This window comes from Dendrobates tinctorius, unplaced genomic scaffold, assembly GCF_039654945.1.
Source record: "Dendrobates tinctorius isolate UK_male_01 unplaced genomic scaffold, ASM3965494v1 ptg000068l, whole genome shotgun sequence".
In the NCBI taxonomy this organism is placed as follows: domain Eukaryota; kingdom Metazoa; phylum Chordata; class Amphibia; order Anura; family Dendrobatidae; genus Dendrobates; species Dendrobates tinctorius.
This window is the reverse complement of record NW_027361736.1, coordinates 3,742,553-3,768,161: the sequence shown is the minus strand read 5'-3', so window position 1 is coordinate 3,768,161 and position 25,609 is coordinate 3,742,553. Positions and strand designations below refer to the sequence as shown.

General features: G+C 45.8%; 1 protein-coding gene across 3 annotated transcripts in view; it reads right to left on the bottom strand.

Annotated features, from left to right (window-relative positions):
- The window catches only part of KAT6B (lysine acetyltransferase 6B), a 695,781-nt gene that overhangs the window by 118,921 nt on the left and 551,251 nt on the right, over nucleotides 1-25,609 (bottom strand). For 2 of the 3 annotated variants that reach the window (XM_073581049.1, XM_073581048.1), the window contains 2 exons: nucleotides 24,438-24,710; nucleotides 15,638-15,887 (listed from right to left, as the gene is read on the bottom strand). In XM_073581049.1, coding sequence (XP_073437150.1) covers nucleotides 15,638-15,887; nucleotides 24,438-24,710 — 523 coding nt within the window. The remainder of the gene's footprint in view (nucleotides 1-15,637; nucleotides 15,888-24,437; nucleotides 24,711-25,609) is intronic. The other variant, XM_073581050.1, reaches the window with a different exon arrangement.

Here is a 25,609-nt window from a genome sequence, read left to right as displayed (position 1 = left end):
TGCTAATGTTTACACTTGCTTTTGTTGGTCTATTCAGTTTTTTGTGTGGTCAGCCAGCCCCGGCTGGGGCTGTGCTGAATTTCCACTCTTATTTATCTGTATTTGCCAATTTGCCTTTTTTGTCCCTTATTAGATTGGCCTCTTTTTTGCTCTGTCTCAGAATATTTCAGAGTGCTGATATAGTGGGAGAAGTCTAGTGACTTCAGGGTTAATTTTGCTATCAGAAGTGTTGGACATTATTTTGGTAGGGTTTTTGGCAGATTGCAGACAGTGTCTGTCCTTTCCTGTCCTTTCTAGTTAGTTTGGCCCCATCGTTTGCTCAGCCTATTTTCCTGCCTGTGTTTGTTTTCATCTTGTTTCACTGTCAATACATGTGTGGGGGCTGTCTTTTTTTTGGGGTCTGCTCTGGGGCAGTTAGTTTTCCCCTTTTCCTGCTTTAGGCTTATTTAGCTCTCCGGTTGTGACGAGGCGTCTAGATTCATCGTAGGTACGCTCCACGACTGCTGCTAGTTGTTGTGGTTAGGATCAGGGATCTGCAATCTGCATAGTTACCAACCTCTCTGGTTTTCTGAGACTTAGCTTGTGTTGTTTTTTCTCCTCGGTGACCCATTCATAACAGCTCTCCCTTGGCCCGGCTCTGGGCTTCGGCCTACGCTCCGCTGCTAGACTCTGTCCCTGTCCCTGACGTGTCTCTCTACACGTGCAGGCCTCCGCTCTGTACTCTGTCTAGTCCCAAGGCTCTTCCTTGGCCCGGCTCTGGGCTTCGGCCTACGCTCCACTGCTAGATTCTGTCCCTGTCCCTGACGTGTCTCTCTACACGTGCAGGCCTCCGCTCTGTACTCTGTCTAGTCCCAAGGCTTTTCCTTGGCCTGGCTCTGGGCTCTGTCCCTGGCGTGTCTCTCCACACATACAGGTCTCGTCTTGTACCTTGCCCCTGGCATGCCCTCTGCATGCGCAGGACTCTGCCATTTACTCTATGCCTTGTCTCTGATGTTTCGTGCGCTCTTGCACTTTTCGTACTAGGCTTTGCTGTGCTGTCTCGCACGGGGCTCTGTCCTGTACCTTTGCCTAGCCCTGCCTTGTGGCTCCGTGCCCTCGTGCATGCACCTGGTCGCCTGTGCCTGCCTGTTGTGCCTCAGCCGTGCCGCCTCTAGTCGTGCTCGCCTGTGTGCCTCAGCCTTGCCCGCCGTCCAGTGCTATAGTGGTTACCGGCTGTGTGAGCCGCAGCTGTGTCGCCTCTAGTAGTGCCCGCCTGCTTATGCCACCGTCGGTACCGCCTTCCGGTGCCCCAGCCGTGGTTTCCGTGCTCCCTTGCACGCACGCTGGTTCTCGCACTGTGCCTTCTCGTGCTACTCTTGCACAAAGTCTTTTGCTTACTTTGCTCTGCTCTGAACCCTGTCTTGCCTGCCGGATTCTGTAACCTGCCGACCGCTGCCAGAGATCCGGACCTAGATGACTGTGGCCTGATGTCCGGAGCTGATTTCCGCAGTTTGATTCCTGGACCCTGTCGGTCGATGCCAGCACCCCGGATTCCAATGCCACCGTACCCTATCTTGGTCCCTGGCGTGTCCTCTGCACACGCAGGCCTCCGTCCTGTACCTCTCCCTGGCGTGTCTCTTCGCACGCGCAAGCCACCGTCCCTGTACCTGTCCCTGGCATGCCCCTTGGCATGCGTAGGCCTCTGTCCTGTGAACCTGACCCTTGCGTGTTCGTTGACACGCGTCCTGTTTCTAACTTTGTCTTGTCTCCTTGCATGGAACCCTGGTTTGCTTATCAGATGTCTGGAACCTGCCAATCACCTTCAGAGCTACAGAACCTGATGTCTCGGTTGATCGTTGCCTGCTGTCCAGAGTCCGATGTCCTCGTGCCTCTGCCTACCATCTGCACGTACCATGCCTTGGACCTCGGCGTGCCCTTGCACGCACCTTGCTATATGTACTCTGCGTGTTCACGTTTTGCACCTGTTATACCCTGAAGAGTTCCTCATGCCTTGGACCTTGGCGTGCCCTTGCACGCACCTTGCTTTATGTACTTTGTGTGTTCACGTTTTGCACCTGTTGTACCCAGAAGTGTTCCTTAATGAAGTTTCCTTGAACTAACGTCTTGTCTCGCCTTGTCTTGTTTCCCTGAGCCGGCCGTCTGGTCCAGCTGCCGTGGTGGCTCACCCCCTTGGTCTTGCCCCTGACACTCCCTGTATAGGGGGTGGTTCCTCACTAGGTCAGCTCGCCCTAGGTGGGTGGGTGTCACGGCCCAGAGAGTCCACTCATTCAAGAAAAACGACTCAGCTTAAGCTGACGCTCGTCACACTCACTCAGCCCATAGGAATTTTTTTACAATCAATTATAGTTTTACAGCAGTTTCATGCCCAGAGACCTGAGGCAACTCTGCTATATTTTCTGCACCTCCTCCCATTGGAAATCTTTTTGCCATCCTGTCTTGTATATTTGTGAATTATTTATGTATTAATAAAGAATATCATTTTTACCTTAAAGGGAACCTGTCACCCCCCCAGGCGTTTTTAAGTAAAAGAGCCACCTTGTGCAGCACTAATGCTGCATTCTGTCAAGGTGGCTCTTTTACTTAGCACCCCTTCCACCGCCGAAATAATCATCAGCTGTATATCCACCAGACTTCTGCACAACACAACTGATGGTCTCAACCCCATTTATAAGCCAAGAAATCCCACTTATTAAACCTGACAGGCATGGCTGCCATCAGGGCATTACTGCCCTGACTGGCATATGGGGCCCAGTGGGCAGAGGGGGCCCGCACTGGGCCCCATCTCATCTGCACACCGGGCCCTACCAGCAGGCTAAGCCGGGCCCTGGCTAGCGGCGCTGCGGCAGTTCAACTGTGTGGGCACCTGTACATCCCTGGTAACATCCCCTGTCATAGTGCTCAGCGCTGGTGCGGGGTCAGTATGGTGGCGGCTGCCCCCTCCTCCCGGCTGTCTTTCAAAGGCGGAGCTCGGCACTTGTCTCCTCCCCTCCATGTGTCCGCGGCCGGTCGGATGGCTGTCCTACTCCAGGCCGGGGCTTTGGCCGGGTCTCAGTGGCTCGTGTATTCCTCCTCAACAGCGGCCGGTAAGAGCAGTGTGTGAGGGTATATGAGGCTGCGGCTCAGCAGACCCGTACCAGGCCCGGCGGCACAGATATACAGTGTGATGTGTGTGCAGGGTGTCACAGTGTGCCCGCAGTGTGTGCAGGGTGTCAGTGTGCCTGCAGGGTGTCACAGTGTGCCCGCAGCGTGTACAGGGTGTTGCATTGTGTGCAGGGTGTCAGTGTGCCCGCAGTGTGTGCAGGGTGTCACAGTGTGTGTGCAGGGTGTCACAGTGTGCCCACAGTGTGTGCAGGGTGTCACTGTGTGCCCACAGGGTGTCACAGTGTGCCCACAGTGTGTACAGGGTGTCACAGTGTGCCCGCAGTGTGTGCAGGGTGTCACAGTGTGCCCACAGGGTGTCACAGTGTGTACAGGGTGTCGCATTGTGTGCATGGTGTCAGTGTGCCCGCAGTGTGTGCAGGGTGTCACAGTGTTCCCACAGTGTGTGCAGGGTGTCACAGTGTGCCCGCAGGGTGTCACAGAGTGCCCGCAGTGTGTACAGGGTGTCGCATTGTGTGTAGGGTGTCAGTGTGCCCGCAGTGTGTGCAGGGTGTCAATGTGCCCGCAGTGTGTGCAGGGTGTCACAGTGTGTGTGCAGGGTGTCACAGTGTGCCCGCAGTGAGAGCAGGGTGTCACTGTGTGCAGGGTGTCACAGTGTGCCCGCAGGGTGTCACAGTGTGCCCGCAGTGTGTACAGGGTGTCGCATTGTGTGCAGGGTGTCAGTGTGCCCGCAGTGTGTGCAGGGTGTCACAGTGTGCCCGCAGTGTGTGCAGGGTGTCACAGTGTGCCCGCAGGGTGTCACAGTGTGCCCGCAGTGTGCACAGGGTGTCGCATTGTGTGTAGGGTGTCAGTGTGCCAGCAGTGTGTGCAGGGTGTCACAGTGTGCCCGCACTGTGTGCAGGGTGCCACAGTGTGCCCGCAGTGTGTGCAGGGTGCCACAGTGTGCCCGCAGTGTGTGAAGGGTGCCACAGTGTGCCCGCAGCGTGTGCAGGGTGCTACAGTGTGCCCGCAGGGTGTCAGTGTGCCCGCAGTGTGTACAGGGTGTCGCATTGTGTGTAGCGTGTCAGTGTGCCCGCAGTGTGTGCAGGGTGTCACAGTGTGCCCGCAGTGTGTGCAGGGTGCCACAGTGTGCCCGCAGTGTGTGCAGGGTGTCACAGTGTGCCCGCAGTGTGTGCAGGGTGCCACAGTGTGCCCTCAGTGTGTGCTGGGTGTCACAGAGTGCCCGCAGTGTGTGCTGGGTGTCACAGTGTGCCCGCAGGGTGTCACAGTGTGCCTGCAGTGTGTGCAGGGTGTCACAGTGTGCCCGCAGTGTGTGCAGGGTGTCACATTGTGCCCGCAGTGTGTGCTGGGTGTCACAGAGTGCCCACAGTGTTTGCTGGGTGTCACAGTGTGCCCGCAGGGTGTCACAGTGTGCCTGCAGTGTGTGCAGGGTGTCACAGTGGGTCCACAGTGTGTACAAGGTGTCGCATTGTGTGCAGGGTGTCAGTGTGCCCGCAGTGTGTGCAGGGTGTCACAGTGTGCCCGCAGTGTGTGCAGGGTGTCACAGTGTGAGTGCAGGGTGTCACAGTGTGCCCACAGTGAGTGCAGGGTGTCACAGTGTGCCCGCAGTGTGTGCAGGGTGTCAGTGTGCCCGCAAGGTGTTGCAGTGTGTGCAGGGTATCACAGTGTGCCCGCAGTGGGTGCAGGGTGTCGCAGGGTGTCACAGTGTGCCCGCAATGTGTGACTAAGTGACAGCCCTGTGTGCCAGCACAGGTCTGTGAGGGGTGTGTGGGTATATTCCAGTGCAAGGTTCCCAGGTCCCCATTGTACCCTCCGCTATGGTAAGCGATATAGGACCTGGGACATAGTGGCCATTGTGGCAGAGAGTGGTAAACTGTCGGGTGTAAGCATGGCTTGGTGTCGGGCTGGTGCCCACCTGAAAGATAACGGACAGTAACAGGGCTTGAGGTCCAGTGATGGCACCTGCTCACATGGGAAAAAAAAATCACTGGTGATTACTGTATTACCTGTACACAGTCACTGCATACTAAGTACAGATCTCCTGTGTATAATGGCACTTATTCAGTCACTATGTGTTGGTAATATGTGGTCTGGACATGGTGTGGCGATATTTGTCCCTTTGGATGTGATATTATTGGTAATTTTAAAAATTGAAAAATAAATAAAATATATACCTAAATTGTATAACATATTTTAACAAATATTTAATAGGTTAGAGTAGAGCAGAGCTTGGTCAAAAGATTCTACCTTGTGGTTTTGGCCAAAACAAAAGCTGCCGGCTATATGTGTGATCTGGAGATGGGAACTGATAATGCGTCATTGGTGAGAAGTCGAGTTTTTCCATGAGAGAGCGATGGGACTGTGGACAGTTCGAGGGGTGGAGGCGGGGCTAGGGTGGAGTCTGGGCGGAGTCTCAAAGGGGCCCTGAAAATTTTGCCAGTATGGAGCCCCAAAATTCCTAGTGGCAGCCCTGCTGACAGGGCACACCTGTGAAGTGAAAACCATTTCCGGTGACTACCTCTTGAAGCTCATCAAGAGAATGCCCAGAGTGTGCAAAGAATCAAAGCAAAAGGTGGCTACTTTGAAGAACCTAGAATATAAGACATATTTCAGTTGTTTCACACTTTTTGTCAATTGTATAATTCCACATGTGTTAATTCATAGTTTTGATGCCTTCAGAGTGAATCTACAATTTTCATAGTCATGTAAATAAAGAAAACTCTTTGAATGAGGTGTGTCCAAACTTTTGGTCTGTACTGTACGTCAGTCATGTCCTGCTTTTGAATTTGGCGCCTCCTCCTCAGCGTTCATTTCTTTTTCTCATACCTGCGCTGTAATATTCTGAAGTCACCACAGGTCTTGCTGCACCGCTGCCCTGCTCAGCTCCACCCCTACGGGTCACATGGTGCTGATGTCATCACAGGTCCTGCTGCACCACTGTTCTGCTGAGCTCCGCCCCTACTGGTCACATGGTGCTGATGTCATCACAGGTCCTGCTGCACCACTGCTCTGGTGAGCTCCGCCCCTACTGGTCATATGGTGCTGACGTCATCACAGGTCCTGCTGAACCACTGAAAGAATATTACAGCCAGGTGCGAGAAAAATATATGAACGCTGAGGAGGCGGTGCCAAATTCAAAAGCTTGACATGACTGACGGATGTGAGGCGTCTGTGTCCAGGTGGGAAATACCTGCCCTCCTGTCAAATATCAGGTATGTCTGACCAATTTTAAAAACAATTATTTCAGTGGTGGAAGAGACGCTAAATAGAAGAGCCACCTTGACAGAATGCAGCATTAGTGCTGAACAAGGTGGCTCTTTTACTTAAAAATGCCTGGGTGGGTGATTGGTCCCTTTTAGGCTGTGTGCCCACATTGCGTTTTTTAAGCGTTTCTGCAGTGCTTTTAGACAAGTGCAAGGTGCTTCGGAAACGCTTAAGAAAAGCATCTAATGTAATAGAATGGAAAACGCACATGTTGTGCTAATGGTGCGTTTTTTTCCGCTGCGGAAACGCTTAGCGGAAAAAAACGCAGCATGTTCATTAATTGTGCGGAATCGCATGCGATTCCGCATACATACACTGTAATTGCAAAAACGCATAGGAAAACGCATGTCAAAACGCTTGACAATCGTGTCAAAAACGCGTGTCAAAAAGCGCACACGTTTTCCCTGGCAAGGGCATGCGTTTCTGCTCAGGAAAAAAACGCTTGAAAAACGCTACATGGGCACATAGCCTAAAGCTAGAATCTCTTTTGTTTCCAGTGGCAATATTTACAGCTGCCAGGGATTGTATATGTTTATAAGATAGTATATCTGTAAACAAATCTCATAGATGACACATTACTTAGAAGTGAAGTTGGTCTATACATCTTTAATTCTCCAACTTCAATTCTGCATACCAAACTTTTGCCGCAAGATGAAAAGATTGGGTACAATTTAACCCCTTCATGACCCAGCCTATTTTGACCTTAATGACCTGTCCATTTTTTGCATTTCTGACCAGTGTCCCTTTATGAGGTAATAACTCAGGAACGCTTCAACGGATCCTAGCGATTCTGAGATTGTTTTTTCGTGACATATTGGGCTTCATGTTAGTGGTAAATTTAGGTCGATAATTTTTGCGTTTATTTGTGAAAAAAATGGAAATTTGGCAAAAATTTTGAACATTTCGCAATTTTCAAATTTTGATTTTTTTTTTCTGTTAAACCAGAGAGTTATGTGACACAAAATAGTTAATAAATAACAATTCCCACATGTCTACTTTACATTAGCACAATTTTGGAAACAAAATTTATTTTTTTGTTAGAAAGTTATAAGGGTTAAAAGTTGACCAGCGAGTTCTCATTTTTACAACAAAATTTACAAAACCTTTTTTTTAGGGACCACCTCACATTTGAAGTCACTTTGAGTGGTCTATATGGCAGAAAATACCCAAAAGTGACACCATTCTAAAAACTGCACCCCTCAAGCTACTCAAAACTACATTCAAGAAGATTATTAACCCTTCAGGTGCTTGACAAGAACTAAAGCAACGTGGAAGGAAAAAATGGACATTTTAATTTTTCCAACAAATGTTTTCTTTTAGCATAATTTTTTTCATTTTCACATGGGTAACATGATAAAGTGGATCCTAAAATTTGTTGGGCAATTTCTCCTCAGTACACAGATACCTCATATGTGGTCATAAACCACTGTTTGGGCGCACGGCAGGGCCCGGAAGGGAAGGAGCGCCATTTGAATTTTTGAATGGAAAATTAGCTTAAATCGTTAGCGGTCACCATGTCGCGTTTGGAGAGCCCCTGTGCGCCTAAACAGTGAAAACCCCCCACAAGTGACACCATTTTGGAAACTAGACCCCTTAAGGGACTTATTTTTTTCCTCAAAAATGATTTTTTTTAGCCCGCTATTTATTATTTTCCCAAGGGTAACAGGAGAAATTGGACCCCAAAAGTTGTTGTCCAATTGGTCCTGAGTACGCTGGTACCCCATATGTGGGGGGAAACCACTGTTTGGGCGCACGGCAGGGCTCAGAAGGGAAGGAGCGCCATTTGACTTTTTGAATGGAAAATTAGCTCCAATCATTAGCGGACACCATGTCGTGTTTGGAGAGCCCCTGTGTACCTAAACTTTGGAGCTCCCCCACAAATGACAACATTTTGGAAATTAGACCCCCTAAGGAACTTAGCTAGATGTGTGGTGAGCACTTTGAACCCCACAGAAGTTTATAATGTAGGGTCATGAAATGAAAAAAATCATTTTTTTTCCTCAAAAAAATTATTTTTAGCCCGCAATTTTTTATTTTCACTAGAGTAACAGGAGAAATTGGACCCCAAAGGTTGCTGTCCAGTTTGTCCCACGTAGGCTGGTACCCCATATGTGGGGGGGACCACTGTTTGGGCACATGTCGGGGTTCAGAAGGGAAGTAGTGACGGTTTGAAATGCCGACTTGATGGAATGGTCTGCGAGCATCATGTTACGTTTGCAGAGCCCCTGATGCACCTAAACAGTAGAAACTCCCCACAAGTGACCCCATTTTGGAAATTAGACCCCCCAAGGAACTTATCTAGATGTGTGGTGAGCACTTTGAACCCCAAAGTGCTTCACAGAAGTTTATAACGCAGAGCCGTGAAATGAAAAAAATCATTTTTTTCCTCAAAAAATGATTTTTTAGCCCGCAATTTTTATAGTTTCACAAGGGTAACAGGAGAAATTGGACCCCAAAAGTTGTTGTACAGTTTACCCTGAGTACGCTGGTACCCCATATGTGGGGGGGAACCATTGTTTGGGCACACGTTGGGCTTGGAAGGGAGCACCGTTTGACTTTTTGAACGCAAAATTGGCTGGAATCAATGGTGGCGCTATCATAGAATCATAGAATCATAGAATCGTAGAGTTGGAAGGGACCTCCTGGGCCAACTGCTCAAAGCAGGATTTCCTAAATCATCCCAGTCAGATGTCTGTCCAGCCTCTGTTTGAAGACTTCCATTGAAGGAGAACTCACCACTTCTCGTGGCAGCTTGTTCCACTCATTAATCACTCTAACTGTCAAAAAGTTTTTTCTAATATCTAATCTGTGTCTCCTCCCATTCAGTTTCATCCCATTGCTTCTATAGTCTTTCCTTGTGCAAATGAGAATAAAGTTGATCCTTCTACAATGTGACAGCCCTTTAGATATTTGTAGACAGCTATTAAGTCTCCTCTCAGTCTTCTCTTTTGCAAACTAAACAATCCCAAATCCTGCAACCTTTCCTCATAAGACAGGGTTTGCAGACCGGTCACCATTCTGGTTGCTCTTTTCTGAACTTGCTCCAGTTTGTTGATGTCTTTTTTAAAATGTGGTGCCCAAAACTGGACACAATATTCCAGATGAGGTCTGTTAATACATCCTAGAATTGCATTTGCCTTTTTTGCTGCTGCATCACACTGTTGACTCATATTCAGTCTGTGATCTATTAGTATACCCAAGTCTTTTTCACATGTGCTGTCACTTAGCCCTATTCCTCCCATTCTGTATATGCTTTTTTCATTTTTATTGCCCAGATGTAGTACTTTGCATTTCTCCCTGTTAAAAACCATTCTGTTAGTTGCTGACCACTTCTCCAGTTTATTTATATCTTTTTGAATCCTCTCTCTCTCTTCTCTAGTATTAGCTATCCCTCCTAGCTTTGTGTCATCAGCAAATTTAATCAGTTTACCCTCAATTCCTTCATCTAAATCGTTGATAAAGATGTTGAACAATACAGGGCCCAGGACAGAGCCCTGTGGTACCCCACTTGAGACATTCTTCCAACTGGATGTGCAGCCATTTACGACCACTCTTTGGGTCCGATCACTAAGCCAGTTATGAATCCACTTAACAGTTGCCTTGTCCATTCCATACTTAGTCATTTTTTCAATAAGGATTGTATGAGAGACTTTGTCAAATGCTTTGCTGAAGTCAAGATATACTATATCTACAGCATTTCCTTGATCTACCCAATCAGTGATTTCGTCATAGAAGGAAATTAAGTTAGTCTGACATGACTTCTTAGTTACAAACCCATGCTGACTCTGTTTAATCACTTCATTCTTATCCAGGTACTGACATACATGTTGTTTAATAATTTGTTCAAAGATCTTTCCTGGTATGTCACGTTTGGAGACCTCCTGATGTGCCTAAACAGTGGAAACCCCTCAATTCTAACTCCAACCCTAACTCCAACACACCCTGAACCACAACCCTAACCCCAACACATCCTTAACCCTAATTCCAACCATAACCCTAACCCCAACACACCCCTAATCCTAACCATAACCCTAACCACAAGCCTAACCCTAATCCCAACCCTAACCCCAACACACCACTAACCCTAATCTTAACCCTAACCCTAATTCCATCCCTAAGGCTAGTTTCACACTAGCGTTTAAACGACGCGCGCACGGTGCCACTAAGCCACGCCCCCTGTCGGCTCCCTGCCCGCCCCTTCCTGTTATCGCCTCCTCCGAGCGCAGAGGGCTGCATGCGTTATGCGCACCCTATCTTTAGCATAGGGTGTGCAGGCCGTGCGCAACTATGAATATAGCGTGCGCTGCACATTTTTGGAGGTGCGCCGTGCGCGCCAAACGCAGCATGTTGCATTTTGGCGCGCACGGCGCACATTCAAAAATGCGCAGCGCACGCTATATTCATAGTTGCGCACGGCCTGCGCACCCTATGCTAAAGATAGGGTGCGCATAATGCATGCAGCCCTCTGCGCTCGGAGGAGGCGATAACAGGAAGGGGCGGGCAGGGAGCCGACAGGGGGCGTGGCTTAGCGGCGCCGTGCGCGCGTCGTTTAAACGCTAGTGTGAAACTAGCCTTATTCTAACCCTAGTTCTAACCCTAATTTTAACCCTAACCCTAATAGAAAAATATTTTATTTATTTTATTATTTATCCCTACCTATGGGGGTGATAAGGGGGGGTGATTTAATATTTTTTTATTTTGATCTCTATGATAGATCCTATCACAGTGATAAAAATGAATGACTGGAATCTGAATTTGGCAGATTCGACAGGCGCACTGCGCATGCGACCGCCATTTTGGAAGATGGCAGCGCCTGTTATGAATGGGTCGCCGAGGAAAAAAAAACAACACAAGCTAAGTCTCAGAAAACCAGAGAGGTTGGTAACTATGCAGACTGCAGATCCCTGATTCTAACCACGCAACTAGCAGCAGTCGTGGAGCGTTCCTACGTTGGTCCTAGACGCCTCGTCACAACCGGAGAGCTAAATAAACCTAAAGCAGGAAAAGAGGAAAACTAACTGCCCCAGAGCAGACCCCAAAGGAAAGACAGCCCCCCACATGTATTGATGGTGAAACAAGATGAAAACACATACAAAGGCAGGAAAATAGGCTGAGCAAACGATGGGGCCAAACTAACTAGAAAGGACAGGAAAGGAAAGACACTGTCTGCAATCTGCCAAAAACCCTACCAAAAATAATGTCCAACACATCTGATAGCAAAATTAACCCTGAAGTCACTAGACTTCTCCCACTATATCAGCACTCTGAAATATTCTGAGACAGAGCAAAAAGAGGCCAATCTAATAAGGGACAAAAAAAGAGCAAATTGGCAAATACAGATAAATAAGAGTGGAAATTCACCACAGCCCAGCACAAAAAACTGAACTGACCAACAAGAGCAAGTGTGAACATTAGCAAAAACAAACTTAACTTGAGAAGACTGGAACAGAGCTGAGTCCAAGACCTGAGAAGCAAACTGAATCACCAGCCCAAGGATAGGGAATCGGCTGTCTTATATCCAGTCTGATACTCCAGAGATCTAATCGTTATCCTCCTCCTTAGGTGGCAGATCACTACCAATTAACCCAACCTCACTACCTCCTGTCACCACCAGAGGGAGAACGGAAGGAGAACTCTCAACTGCTGGAGCAGAAAATGAGCTCATAACAGGCGCCCATGATCTGGGACGGCGGGACACCGGGAGCCACAGCGGGACTCAGAGGGTACCAGGGGGGAGTGGGGTGATCGGAAGGCGGGGGGAGCAGAGGAAAGGGGAGGGGAAGCAGATGATGACTGTGGCGGCAGATCGCCCCTGTCACTCAGTGGGGGGGTGAGATCGGTGTCTAAAGCCATGCCCGATGCTATTTCAGCATCGGCCATGGCTGGATTGTAATATTTCATCACATTTCATTGATGAAATATTAATATCGCTCTGATTGGCTGTTGAAAGTGAAACAGCCAATCAGAGCGATCATAGCCATGGGGGGGCGAAGCCACCCCCCCTGGGGTGAAGCACAAAGCCTCCTGTATCTGCGGGTCGGGAGAACTTTCAGTGACCCCGGTCGCCCGAACTGCAGGGGGGCTATCAATTCATGACGCCACATAGGCGTCATGGGTCGGATTGGCATCGACTTTCATGATGCTTACATGGCGTCAAAGGTTGGGAAGGGGTTAATATAAGGAAAATATGTGGAGCTTAGTGTTTGCCACGTTTTTTTTTTTGCCTTCCTCTGGATCAACACGCTAGGCTATGGGTTGAACCAGATGGACTTAAAGTCTCCTGTCAACCTTAATACCTTTCTGACATCTGACGTACTATCCCGTCCAGGTGCCCTGTGCCCGTATGCCCATGGACGGGATAGTACGTCATAGCGATCGGCTGCGTTCACGGGGGGAGCGCAGCTGATCGCGGCCGGATGTCAGCTGATTATCACAGCTGAGACCCGTCACTATGTGCCAGGAGTGGTCACGGACCGCTCCTGGCACATTAATCCCTGGCACACTGCAATCAAACATGAACGCAGTGTACCGGGGACATAGGGAAGAATCCAGGGATGGGGCTCCCTGCGTGCTTCCCTGAGTCCCTCGGAACAAAGCGATGTGCTCACGATGTTCCGAAGGCCTCCTTCCTGCAGGCCCTCGGATCCAAGATGGCCGCGAGGGCCTTCCGGGTCCTGCAACGATGCGACTTTCTCAGTGCCACAATATAGTAATGTCCTCCCTGGGGCAAAGTAATAAAGTAAAAAAAGAAAAAAAAAACAATTGTGAAAATAATTTTTAAAAAATTCCTAAATAAAAGAAAAAAAAAATTCCCTAATAAATTCTTTTTTTTTGCATATACCGCCGATCAAAAAGTGCAATAACACGCAATCAAAAAAACTGATATGAATAAACATGGTACCGCTGAAAACCTCATCTTGTCCCGAAAAAACGAGCTGCCATACAGCATCCTCAGCAAAAAAATGAAAAAGTTATAGCTCGCAGAATAAAGCGATGCAAAAATAATTATTTTTTATATAAAATTGTTTTTATTGTATAAAAGCGCCAAAACATAAAAAAAAGATATAAATAAGATACTGGCCCAAAGAATAAAGCCGCTTTATCAATTTTACCACACGCAGAACAGTGTAAACGCCCCCTCCCCAAAAAAAAGAAATGAATGAAATGCTGGTTTTGTTCATTCTCGTCCCAAAAATCGCTCAAAAAATGTCATGTGCCCGAAAATGGCACCAATAAAAACATCAACTCGACCCGCAAAAAATAAGACCTCACATGACACTGTGGGTCAAAATATGGAAAAATTATAGCTTTCAAAATGTCGTGATACAAAAACTATTTTTTGCAATAAAAAGCGTCTTTTAGCGTGTGACAGCTGCCAAACATAAAAACCCGCTATAAATAGTAAATCAAACCCCCCTTTATCACCCCCTTAGTTAGGGAAAAATAATAAAATTTAAAAAAAAGTATTTATTTCCATTTTGCCATTAGGGTTAGGGCTAGGGTTAGGATTAGGGCTAGGGTTAGAGTTGAGATTAGAGTTAGGGGTGTGTTGGGGTTAGGGTTGGAGTTAAAATTTTGGGGTTTCCACTGTTCAGGCACATCAGGTGCTCTCAAAACGTGACATGGCATCTGATCTCAATTCCAGCCACTTCTGCGTTGAAAAAGTCACTGTGCTCCTTCCCTTCCAAGCTCTGCCATGCGCCCTAACAGCGGTTTATTCCCAGATATGGGGTATCAACCTACTCAGGACAAATTGCACAACAACTTTTGGGGTCCAATTTCTCCTGTTACCCTTGGGAGAAATAAAAAAAATGGGGGCAAAAATATCATTTTTGTGGAAAAAAAATATGATTTTTTTATTTTTATGGCTCTACATTATAAACTTCTGTGGAGCACTTGGGGTTTCAAAGTGCTCACCACACATCTAGATAAGTTCCTTGAGGGATCTAGTTTCCAAAATGGGGTCACTTGTGGGGGATTTCCACAGTTTAGGCACATCAGGGGCTCTCCAAACGCAACATGACACCCACAGACCATTCCATCAAAGTCTGCATTCCAAAATGTCACTACTTCCCTTCCGAGCCTTGATGTGCGCCCATACATTTGTTTTCTCCCACATATGGGTTATCAGTGTACTCAGGATAAATTGGACAACAACTTTTGGGGTCTAATTTCTCCTGTTACCCTTGGGAAAAAAAAAATTGAGATTCTGCTTTGGCTTTTATCCTAAGTCATATTACAAGACTCGTTAAAGGGTTGATTGTGACTTGTAGGATCGCTACTACCAACAGGTGGCGCTATAGAGTTCAAGTCCTCTTTTTCTCTGAAGAGGCAATTTGCACCCCATAAAGGGACAGTGGTCAGAATTGTAAAAATTGGCCCGGTCATTAACGTGTAAACCACCCTTGGGGGTAAAGGGGTTAAATACTATGTTACTATGAAAAGCAACCAATGATTTCTGTATGCTAGTTTAAGGGGTAACGTTTCTGTTTTTGGAGTGTCAAGCCAGAATAAGGAGACTAACAGGCCACGTGATGCTCCTCTTGGAAATTACATATGCAAATTGCCACTTCAGAGAGGAAGAGGAATTGAACTGTACTGCCACTTATTGTTAGTAACAATCCTAAAAGTCAATATCGACCCTTTAATGAGCCTTGTCACATGACTTAGGATGGAAGAAAAAGCAAACAGGTGTTTTGGGGTGTTTGCCCATCAAGTTCAAAACAGGAGGTCTGATTTTTCTGGATGAGAGGCCTTTGAGGAATTTAAAAGGGGTAACCTCTATCTTTGTGGAGAGTACCAAGCCAGTGTAAGATCCTTATACCCCAGTCCAAAGCCCTTCATCCAGCCAAATCAGATAACTTGCTTTGCTTTGATGAGGGGCAAACACCCTGAATCATGTGTCTGCAAATGAAGTGTCAGATTTGTTTTTTATCTTAGACAGGAGACAAGACTTATTACAGGGTCAATATTGACTTTTTGGATTGCTTCTTCCAATAGATGAAACTAGAGTTCAAGTCCTCTTCATAGCTGAAGATGGCCATTTGCATATTTTCTAAACTATGACATTTAAAAAATCCTAAAATCCAGATTCATTAAGGTATCTTAAGAGATACAATATTTTAGCACTGTATTAAGTCATTAAAAAATGTTAATGTAAAGCCCGCATTTATATGGTTATTTATCTTGGAGACATAATAATAAAACAATTTCAAATAAAATTACGCTTGGAGATGAATAACTATCTTGGTCATACTCTATACAACTGACATACTTGTACGATTCTCTTCTTCTGTCCTGCATGGTGACTCTGCTGTTCTGATAGCTGCATGTTCACCCTCAGTGCCTCTTCTGACATCACTACTTTGGTCCATATCATTTGCCGGTTGCTCAGTGTGGTCTTGGTCAGAATTCTCAAATGGCTCATTTAGGACTTCAGTGGTCTCAGAGATTGTTTCTGTGGTGACACTGCTGTTCAGTCTCCGGCGTTTTCGTCCACGCCTTCTCTTTAATGCAAAAGCCTTCTGTCAATGCAACAATTTTTTTTAATATTAAGCTAAGCATCTTCATGGTGGGCTATCTTACAATCTCTTGTTGCCCTTTAGACAATATTAATTTAATGCATCTATTAATACCTATGTTTAAAGCAAGTGTGACTAAAGCCTAAAGATATCCAGCTTGAGCTTAGAATTATTAAATAATGGCATTGCAAACATACTATAGATTGAACATTATTAGTTAGGCTCCATAACCAAGTCCATTCTCTGCAGATTTCACAGCAAAAGCACAAAGAATCCACACTGACAACCAACTCTGTTACATTCGGATTTTAACAAAGATTTTAGTGTGAATTACATAAAGTGAAATCGAGGGTAAAACTCTGCAACAAAACTTGTGACAGACTCCAAAATATGCAGCATGTCCTCAAATCCATTCACATTTGTTCCTGCTACACATAGATTGATTTTGTAAAAGGCCTTCAACGTGTTGTGTGCTGTAAACTGCTGCATGTTCTCAGTGCTAAATATTTGCTACATGTGAATTTAGCCTAATATTATTTAACTAATGATACTGTAGGTTTATGAGTTTTAAAATTGCCACTAATATTCTAGGTTCTCTATGTCTCAATCACATTTCCATGACATGTTAATAGCATGTACACTTGTAGGCGCATGGAAAGGATGCTTAGTTCGGTCTCTGTATCTATGGTGAACGGATACCTCTATGGGCTAGAATAGAACCATACTCGATGAAAATTTGAATGACAGAATGCTGTTATTTTGTGTAATTGGGCTGGACCTATGTCAAATGTACTCTGATCTTCCCTTTTGACAAGTGGCAGCCGCGGTCTGCGGCTTATGAGACAGACTGTGTTGTGCATGCAGGCGGCATGATGATGTCATTGTTTCGCGGCGCTCTAGTCTCTACAGGCCAGAAGAGGACACGGAGGCTGCGGTGCCGGGAATCAGGATGAGGTGAGTATAAACTTTATTATTTTTTATATGAACGGATGTGGGGCCATCATACTATATACATGTATATGGGGGGGAAACTGCGGCCATCCTACTATATATATGGGGGGAAACTGCGGCCATCGTACTATATATATGGGGGGGAAACTGCGGCCATCCTACTATATATATGAGGGAAACTGCGGCCATCCTACTATATGTATGGGGGGGACTGCGGCCATCCTACTATATATATGGGGGGGACTGCGGCCATCCTATATATATGGGGGGAAACTGCGGCCATCCTACTATATATGGGGGGGAACTGCGGCCATCCTACTATATATATGGGTGGAAACTGCGGCCATCCTACTATATATATGGGGGGAAACTGCGGCCATCCTACTATATTATATGGGGGAAACTGCGGCCATCCTAATATATATGGGGGGAAGCTGCGGCCATCCTACTATATATATATGGGGGGAAAATGCGGCCATCCTACTATATATATGGGGGGGAAACTGCGGCCATCCTACTATATATATTGGGGGGGGACTGCGGCCATCCTACTATATATAATCAGGGGGAAACTGGGGTCATCCTACTATATATATGGGGGGAAACTGCAGCCATCCTACTATATATATGGGGGGAAACTGCGGCCATCCTACTATATATATGGGGGGAAACTGCGGCCATCCTACTATATACAGGGCAGGGAAACTGCGGCCATCCTACTCTATATATGGGAGGGAAACTGGGGCCATCCTACTACATACATGGGGGGGAAACTGCGGCCATCCTACTGTATATATGGGGGAAACTGCGACCATCATACTGTATATATGGGGGGAAACTGCGGCCATCATACTGTATATATGGGGGAGAAACCGCGGCCATCCTACTGTATATGTGGGGACTGGGGCCATCCTACTATGTATATGGGGTGGAACTGGGACCACCATACTGTATATATGGGGGTTGGGACCATCCTACTAGATATATGAGTGAACTGGGGCCATCATACTATATATATGAGTGAACTGGGGCTATCATCCTTTATATATAAGGAAACTGGGGTCATCCTACTATATATATGGGGGGAAACTGCGGCCATCCTACTATATATATGGGGGGAAACTGCGGCCATCCTACAATATATATGGCGGGGAAACTGCGGCCATCCTACTATATATGGGGGGAATGCCGCCATCCTACTATATATACGGGGTGAAAACTGCGGCCATCTTACTATATATATGGGGGAAACTGCGGCCATCCTACTATATATATGGGGGAAACTGCGGCCATCCTACTATATATATGGGGGGAACTGCGACCATCCTACTATATATACGGGGGGGAAACAGCGGCCGTCCTACTATATATATGGGGGGAATCTGCGGCCATCCTACTATATATATGGGGGGGAACTGCAGCCATCCTACTGTATATATGGGGGGGAAACTGCGGCCATCCTACTATACTGTATATATGGGGGGAAACTGCGGCCATCCTACTATACATGGGGGGAAAGTGCAGCCATCATACTGTATATATGGGGGGGGAACTGCGGCCATCCTACTATATATATGGGGGGAAACTGCGACCATCCTACTATATACAGGGGGGGAAACTGCGGCCATCCTACTATATACAGGGCGGGGAAACTGCGGCCATCCTACTATATATATGGGGGGGAAACTGCGGCTATCCTACTGTATATATGGGGGAAACTGCGGCCATCATACTGTATATATGGGGAGAAACTGCGGCCATCATACTGTATATATGGGGGAGAAACTGCGGCCATCCTACTGTATATATGGGGACTGGGGCCATCCTACTATGTATATGGGGTGGAACTGGGACCACCATACTGTATATATGGGGGTTGGGACCATCCTACTAGATATATGAGTGAACTGGGGCCATCATACTATATATATGAGTGAACTGGGGCCATGAATACTATATATATGAGTGAACTGGGGCTATCATCTTTTATATATAAGGAAACTGGGGTCATCCTACTATATATATGAGGGAAATGGGATGGGGCCATCCTATTATATATATATGGGGGAACTGGGGCCATCATACCATATACGGGGGGGGTCTGGGGCTATCATACTATATACATGGGGAACTGGGGCCATCCTACTATACATGTGGGGGAACTGGGGCCATCCTACTATATATGTGGGGTTGCTGAGGCCATCTCACTATATACAAGGGTGTGTAAAATGAGGATGATTGACCTCATGGAGATCAACATCCAACACTGCGGAGACACCATCACGTGTTTCTCAACGCAGTGATTCTAGAGCACTGCCCCATCCCTTATGGGAAATATACAAAATATGCAAAACAGAAGCCGCGGAGACACCATGTTGATCTCCATGAGGTCAATCATCCTCATTTTACATAGTCTGGATACCATGTTTTGGCATTGGTGGTTTCCTTCATTGAAGACTGCCCTTCCCGTGGTTGTTCCTTCCCGGGGAAAGACCTGGCTAGTCATTGCTTGCGTTGAGAAACATGTGATGGTGTCTCCGCGGCTTCTGTTTTACTATATACAAGGGGGGAACTGGGGCCATCATACTATATATATGAGGGAACTGGAGTCATCATACTATATATATGGGAGAGCTGGGGCCATCTTATACCCATCATACATATCCTCCATCCCATAGTCCCGTGCCCATATGCCCATCACACATCCTCCATCCCATAGTCCCGTGCCCGTATACCCATCATACATATCCTCCATCCCATAGTCCCATGCCCATATACCCATCATACATATCCTCCATCACACATCCTCCATCCCATAGTCAACCATTAAGACATCATAATGAGCGGCGGGGCTTGCAACCTATGATGACATCAGTGTCGCCATGGCAACCATTATTACATCATAATGAGGGGCGGGGCTTGATACGCACACACTGTTTCCCCATTATGTAGATAGGGGCATTATGACATTATAATGAGGGGCGGGGCTTGACACGCACACACTTTTTCCCCATTATGTAGACAGTGGCAAAATTGTTTGGTGAATTGTGTATGTACCCATCATACATATCCTCCATCCCATAGTCCCGTGCCCAAATACCCATCATACATATCCTCCATCCCATAGTCCCGTGCCCATATACCCATCATACATATCCGCCATCCCATACTCCCGTGCCCATATACCCGTCATACATATCCTCCATCCCATAGTCCAGTGCCCATATACCCATCACACATCCTCCATCCCATAGTCCCGTGCCCATATACCCATCATACATATGGGCACGGGACTATGGGATGGAGGATGTGTGATGGGTATATGGGCACGGGACTATGGGATGGAGGATATGTATGATGGATATATGGGCATGGGACTATGGGATGGAGGATGTGGGAAGGATATATGGGCATGGGACTATGGGATGGAGGATGTGGGAAGGGTATATGGGCATGGGACTATAGGATGGAGGATGTGTGATGGGTATATGGGCACTCGACTATGGGATGGATGATATGTATGATGGGTATATGGGCACGGGCCTATGGGATCGTGGATATGTATGATGGGTATATGGGCACGGGACTATGGGATGGAGGATAATTATAATTTGCTATAACTAACCACAGTTAGTTATTATGCCCGGGCTCTTCAGCTATACACTATATAAAAAGACACGTATGACCTAAAACAGGCAAGGTTTATTTTGATTTCATGTCAGATAGAGAAAAACATGCAGATTTGTGTTTTTATACAGTATATAGTGGATGTAAACTTCTGGTTTCAACTGTATATACGGTACATAGGGGGCAGTGGGGATTTTATACTATATACAGGGAGCAGTGGGGACCTTCATACTATATATAGGGGGCAGGGGGACCTTCATGCTGTATATAGGGTCATTGGGGTCCATCATACTATATTAGGGGCAATGGGAACATCTTATTTTATACAGGGGCTATGTAGCCATTTTACCATATATAGGGAGATCTGGAGTTCTCAATGTATGATAAAGGGCTTTGGGGACCATCGTATTTTGTTTTGTGGTATGTAGGACCATCATTCTGAATATTCAGAGCTTTGTGGGCACTGAGAGGACATTATTTGTTAGAAATGGGGACATTATTAGTTAGTGATAGGTGCACTCAGGTTCCATTATTTTTCTCTTACGGCTCGATTCTGCTCCCATATCTCTGTAGTAAGCTTGGTTCTCCTCCCATATCTCTGTAGTAAGCTCCGTTCTGCTCCTATACTTCTGTAGTAAGCTCGGTTCTGCTCCCATATCTCTGTAGTAAGCTCGGTTCTGCTCCCATATTTCTGTAGTAAGACTACTTTCACACTTGCGTTTTTTTGCGCTGCGCACCGTGCGCAGTGCAAACGCACATAAGAAATGCATCATGCGTTTGTGTGCTTTTTTTGTGTTTTTGCGCATGTTTTTTTTTTAAAAACGCATGCGTTTTTTTTGCGCTGACGTGCGCATTAGCATGCGCACATCAGGGCACCCATTGACTATAATGGTTTTTTGGGTGAATGTTGTGCGCATTGCGTGCACATGCGTTTTTTTGAGACAAGTCGGGCGCACAAAAAATGCAACAGGATGTATTTTGTGCGCCCGGGCGCACACTACAAAAAAACGCATGCGAATACAAACGCGTACAAACGCATGTGTATGCGCACCCATGTAAAGTATAGGAAAAAAACGCATGCATTTTTCTGTAGTATGCTTGGTTCTGCTCCCATATCTCTGTAGTAAGTTTGGTTCTGCTCCCTTATCTCTGTAGTAAGCTCGGTTCTGCTCCCATATCTCTATAGTAAGCTTGGTTCTGCTCCCATATCTCTATAGTAAGCTTGGTTCTTCTCCCATATCTCTGTAGTAAGCTCGGTTCTGCTCCCATATCTCTGTAGTAAGCTCGGTTCTGCTCCCATATATCTGTAGTAAGCTTGGTACTGCTCCCATATCTCTGTAGTAAGCTCGGTTCTGCACCCATATCTCTGTAGTAAGCTTGGCTCTGCTCCCATAGCTCTATAGTAAGCTCCGTTCTGCTCCCATTTCTCTGTAGCAAGCTCCGTTCTGCTCCTATATTTCTGTAGTAAGCTCTGTTCTGCTCCTATATCTCTGTAGTAAGCTCGGTTCTGCTGTCATATCTTTGTAGTAAGCTCTTTTCTGCTCCCATAGCTCTATAGTAAGCTCTGTTCTGCTCCCATATCTCTGTAGTAAGCTCGGTTCTCCTCCCATATCTCTGTAGTAAGCTCCGTTCTGCTCCCATATCTCTATAGTAAGCTTGGTTCTGCTCCCGTATCTCTGTAGTAAGCTCGGTTCTGCGCCCTTATCTCTGTAGTAAGCTCGGTTCTGCTCCCGTATCTCTGTAGTAAGCTCGGTTCTGCTCCCATATCTCTGTAGTCAGCTCGGTTCTGCTCCCATATCTCTGTAGTCAGCTCGGTTCTGCTCCCATATCTCTGTAGTAAGCTCGGTTCTGCTCCCATATCTCTGTAGTAAGCTCGGTTCTGCTCCCATATATCTGTAGTAAGCTTGGTACTGCTCCCATATCTCTGTAGTAAGCTCGGTTCTGCACCCATATCTCTGTAGTAAGCTTGGCTCTGCTCCCATAGCTCTATAGTAAGCTCCGTTCTGCTCCCATTTCTCTGTAGTAAGCTCCGTTCTGCTCCTATATTTCTGTAGTAAGCTCTGTTCTGCTCCTATATCTCTGTAGTAAGCTCGGTTCTGCTGCCATATCTTTGTAGTAAGCTCTTTTCTGCTCCCATAGCTCTATAGTAAGCTCCGTTCTGCTCCCATATCTCTGTAGTAAGCTCTGTTCTGCTCCCATATCTCTGTAGTAAGCTCGGTTCTCCTGCCATATCTTTGTAGTAAGCTCTGTTCTGCTCCCACATCTTTGTAGTAAGCTCGGTTCTGCTGCCATATCTTTGTAGTAAGCTCTTTTCTCCTCCCATATCTCTGTAGTAAGCTCCGTTCTGCTCCCATATCTCTATAGTAAGCTTGGTTCTTCTCCCATATCTCTGTAGTAAGCTCGGTTCTGCGCCCTTATCTCTGTAGTAAGCTCGGTTCTGCTCCCATATCTCTGTAGTAAGCTCGGTTCTGCTCCCATATCTCTGTAGTCAGCTTGGTTCTGCTCCCATATCTCTGTAGTCAGCTCGGTTCTGCTCCCATATCTCTGTAGTAAGCTTGGTTTTGTTCCCATATCTCTGTAGTGAGCTCCAGTCCGTTTCCTTATCTACTTAACAATCTTGGTTCCAGTCTCGTGTCTATGTAGTCAGCTTGCTTCTGTTACAGTATCTATGTAGGCAGTAAGCTTGGTTCTGCTTCCATATATATGCAGCTAGCTCCATTCTGTTCCCATATCTATGTACCACCCTGTTTTTAAAGCCTGTTATCTCTGCTTCTTTAATGCCGCAGCCAGAGATAAGCAGGGTAAAAGCACCGCAACTGGAGGGCCACTGCTTGGGATTGCCCCCCAGGCTGAAAAGTGCCAGCCAGCCCCTGGTGTTAACTATGCAAACTGGTGCTAGATCTTCACTATTAGTGAACTATAAGGGGTTAACTGTATAAGTGACCTAAGAGGAATGTGCGCATATGTCGCATGGAATGTAAGTGACTGGCATTGTGTCACTTCTGAAGAAGAGAAAAAATGATTTCACCCATCAATAATAGTAGTGCTAGAAAAAACAAGTCGCGAAAATAGCTCCTTAGGAAATAGGGGCACCTGTAATCCAAAGTTGTGCTGAAGTACAGTTAATATGCCTTGCTGTAAACAGAGCAGAGAGATATTACATTGAAGCTGGTATAACCAGATGGCTGGAGTTCCCTGCACCAAGAAGTGGTTTGATTCCAAACCAGGAACAAAAAGCTGCAAGAAAAGCAGTGGTGGCTTTAAATAGAGAGCCTAAAACTGGTGGAAAATGGAAGCTCAGGAGAAGACAGTCCTGAGACTTGATGACAGGTGGGTGAGGGTCTATTGGGAATGTTGGGAGATGTCAATGGAGAACAAAGGCCTGTGTGGTCAGTGAGCGTCACTAAGACCAAGGAAGACCGCTATGACAATGTGCTACAAAGAAGAGGTGGTTGTGCAAGCCCCAGTGGACATCAGACCACGGAGTGGAAGAAGACTTGTTGTTATTCTGACTTTGTTCAAGTTTTGAAATGTGGTCAAGTGATGCACCTCCACTACCCACTCATGAAAATTAAATAATCAAAACACTGGGATAAAATGTAAAGTCCAATTAACTACATAGATATTTTCAAACTGTATTTAAATGATCATAAATAATACTTAAGAATCCAATCTTTTACTTCAATGAAGTCCTCCATCAATATCAACTTCTCTTTCACTAGTCAAGTTCTCTACTTTGAAGCTTCTTTTATATGAAGGTGTTAAAATGATGCACTAACATTTCAGTACCTTGTAACAATAGTCCTTTCTCTAGTTCTCATGTCTTGTCACACCTCTTGGGACGGTAAAGGTATGTGGTTCATTTTTTATTTTGCAAAAAAAGTAACTTTTATAACAATGAATGCTGCAAAAAAAATATTTCTAAAATCAGAAAAATAACTATACACAAAGTATGCATTTTCTGCAATCTGTTACCTTTCTTTTAATTGTGACTGTCTTGTGTGCCCTCAGTACTGAAGTGGTGGATTCAGGATGCTCTTCTTCGTCTTCTTCCTCACTGCTCACTTTACTTTTCTCTGCGAGTTGAACCTTAGCAGGGGCTAATGAGATAGGATCTGTAGTAACCGAACATGTAGAAGCAGCAGCGTTCTCCTTGGACGGTGACAGGTTTGGTTTTGTTTGTATGAAGTTAAAGTGCTGGCGTTGATGTTTGCTCTGTTCACAATCTGCTTGTTCTATAAGCTCCATCTGGAGAAGTAAAAAAAAAAAAAAAAAAACATTGCATGATACACATTCAATCAAACTCTACTATAAGTAAAGAAGCATTTTTAATTTACTTTTTTTTTTACTAAAAACTACATCCCTCTTCCCAAATACAAAATCCATCATCTAGTTGATATCAGTAGTTAGTACAAGCTTGTAAATGCAAAGAATTAACACATACAGTGTTTTTTGAACATTTAAGAACCCTTCAAATTTATGTAGAAACATGCAAAATTCTGATCTAACACTACATCAAATTTTGAATGAAATAATAATAGTAGATCATAACCAAATAAGGACAATTCAATAACAAGTCTTTGAGTGGCTATAGTTGCAACTTTTCAGAATAGCAGATAATTTGAAGGTGAAATGAGATTTTGATGCTTTCAATAAATAGGACAACAATGAGTGGGAGTGGGTGACCTGTTTTATTTAAAGAATGGAACTATAAGTCTGTACTTCAGAAATCTTTCTCAAACATGTGTTATGAGGATGAAAGAATAGATAATGATGATGGTGCTCATCAGGCTACAAAAGTTTATGAAACCATCTCTAAATAGAGTCTGAACTCCACCAATGTACGTCAGAGAGATTGTGTACAAATGAAAGAAAATTCAGGACCATTATTACATTCCTCATGAGTGGTCAAGTTAAAAATATCACTTTAAGAACAATGCACATAACACTCTGCAAGGTCACAAAGGAACCCAAGGTAACCTTTATGCAACTGAAAGTCCCATCTCCCTCACCATAGCTAATGCTGTTTATGAGTCCACCATCAGCAGGACACTGAACTAAAATCTGCATGACAGTATTGTAAGAAGAAAGCCATTGCTCTCCAAAATTAACATTGCCACCCCTCTGCAGTTTGCTAAAGATCACCA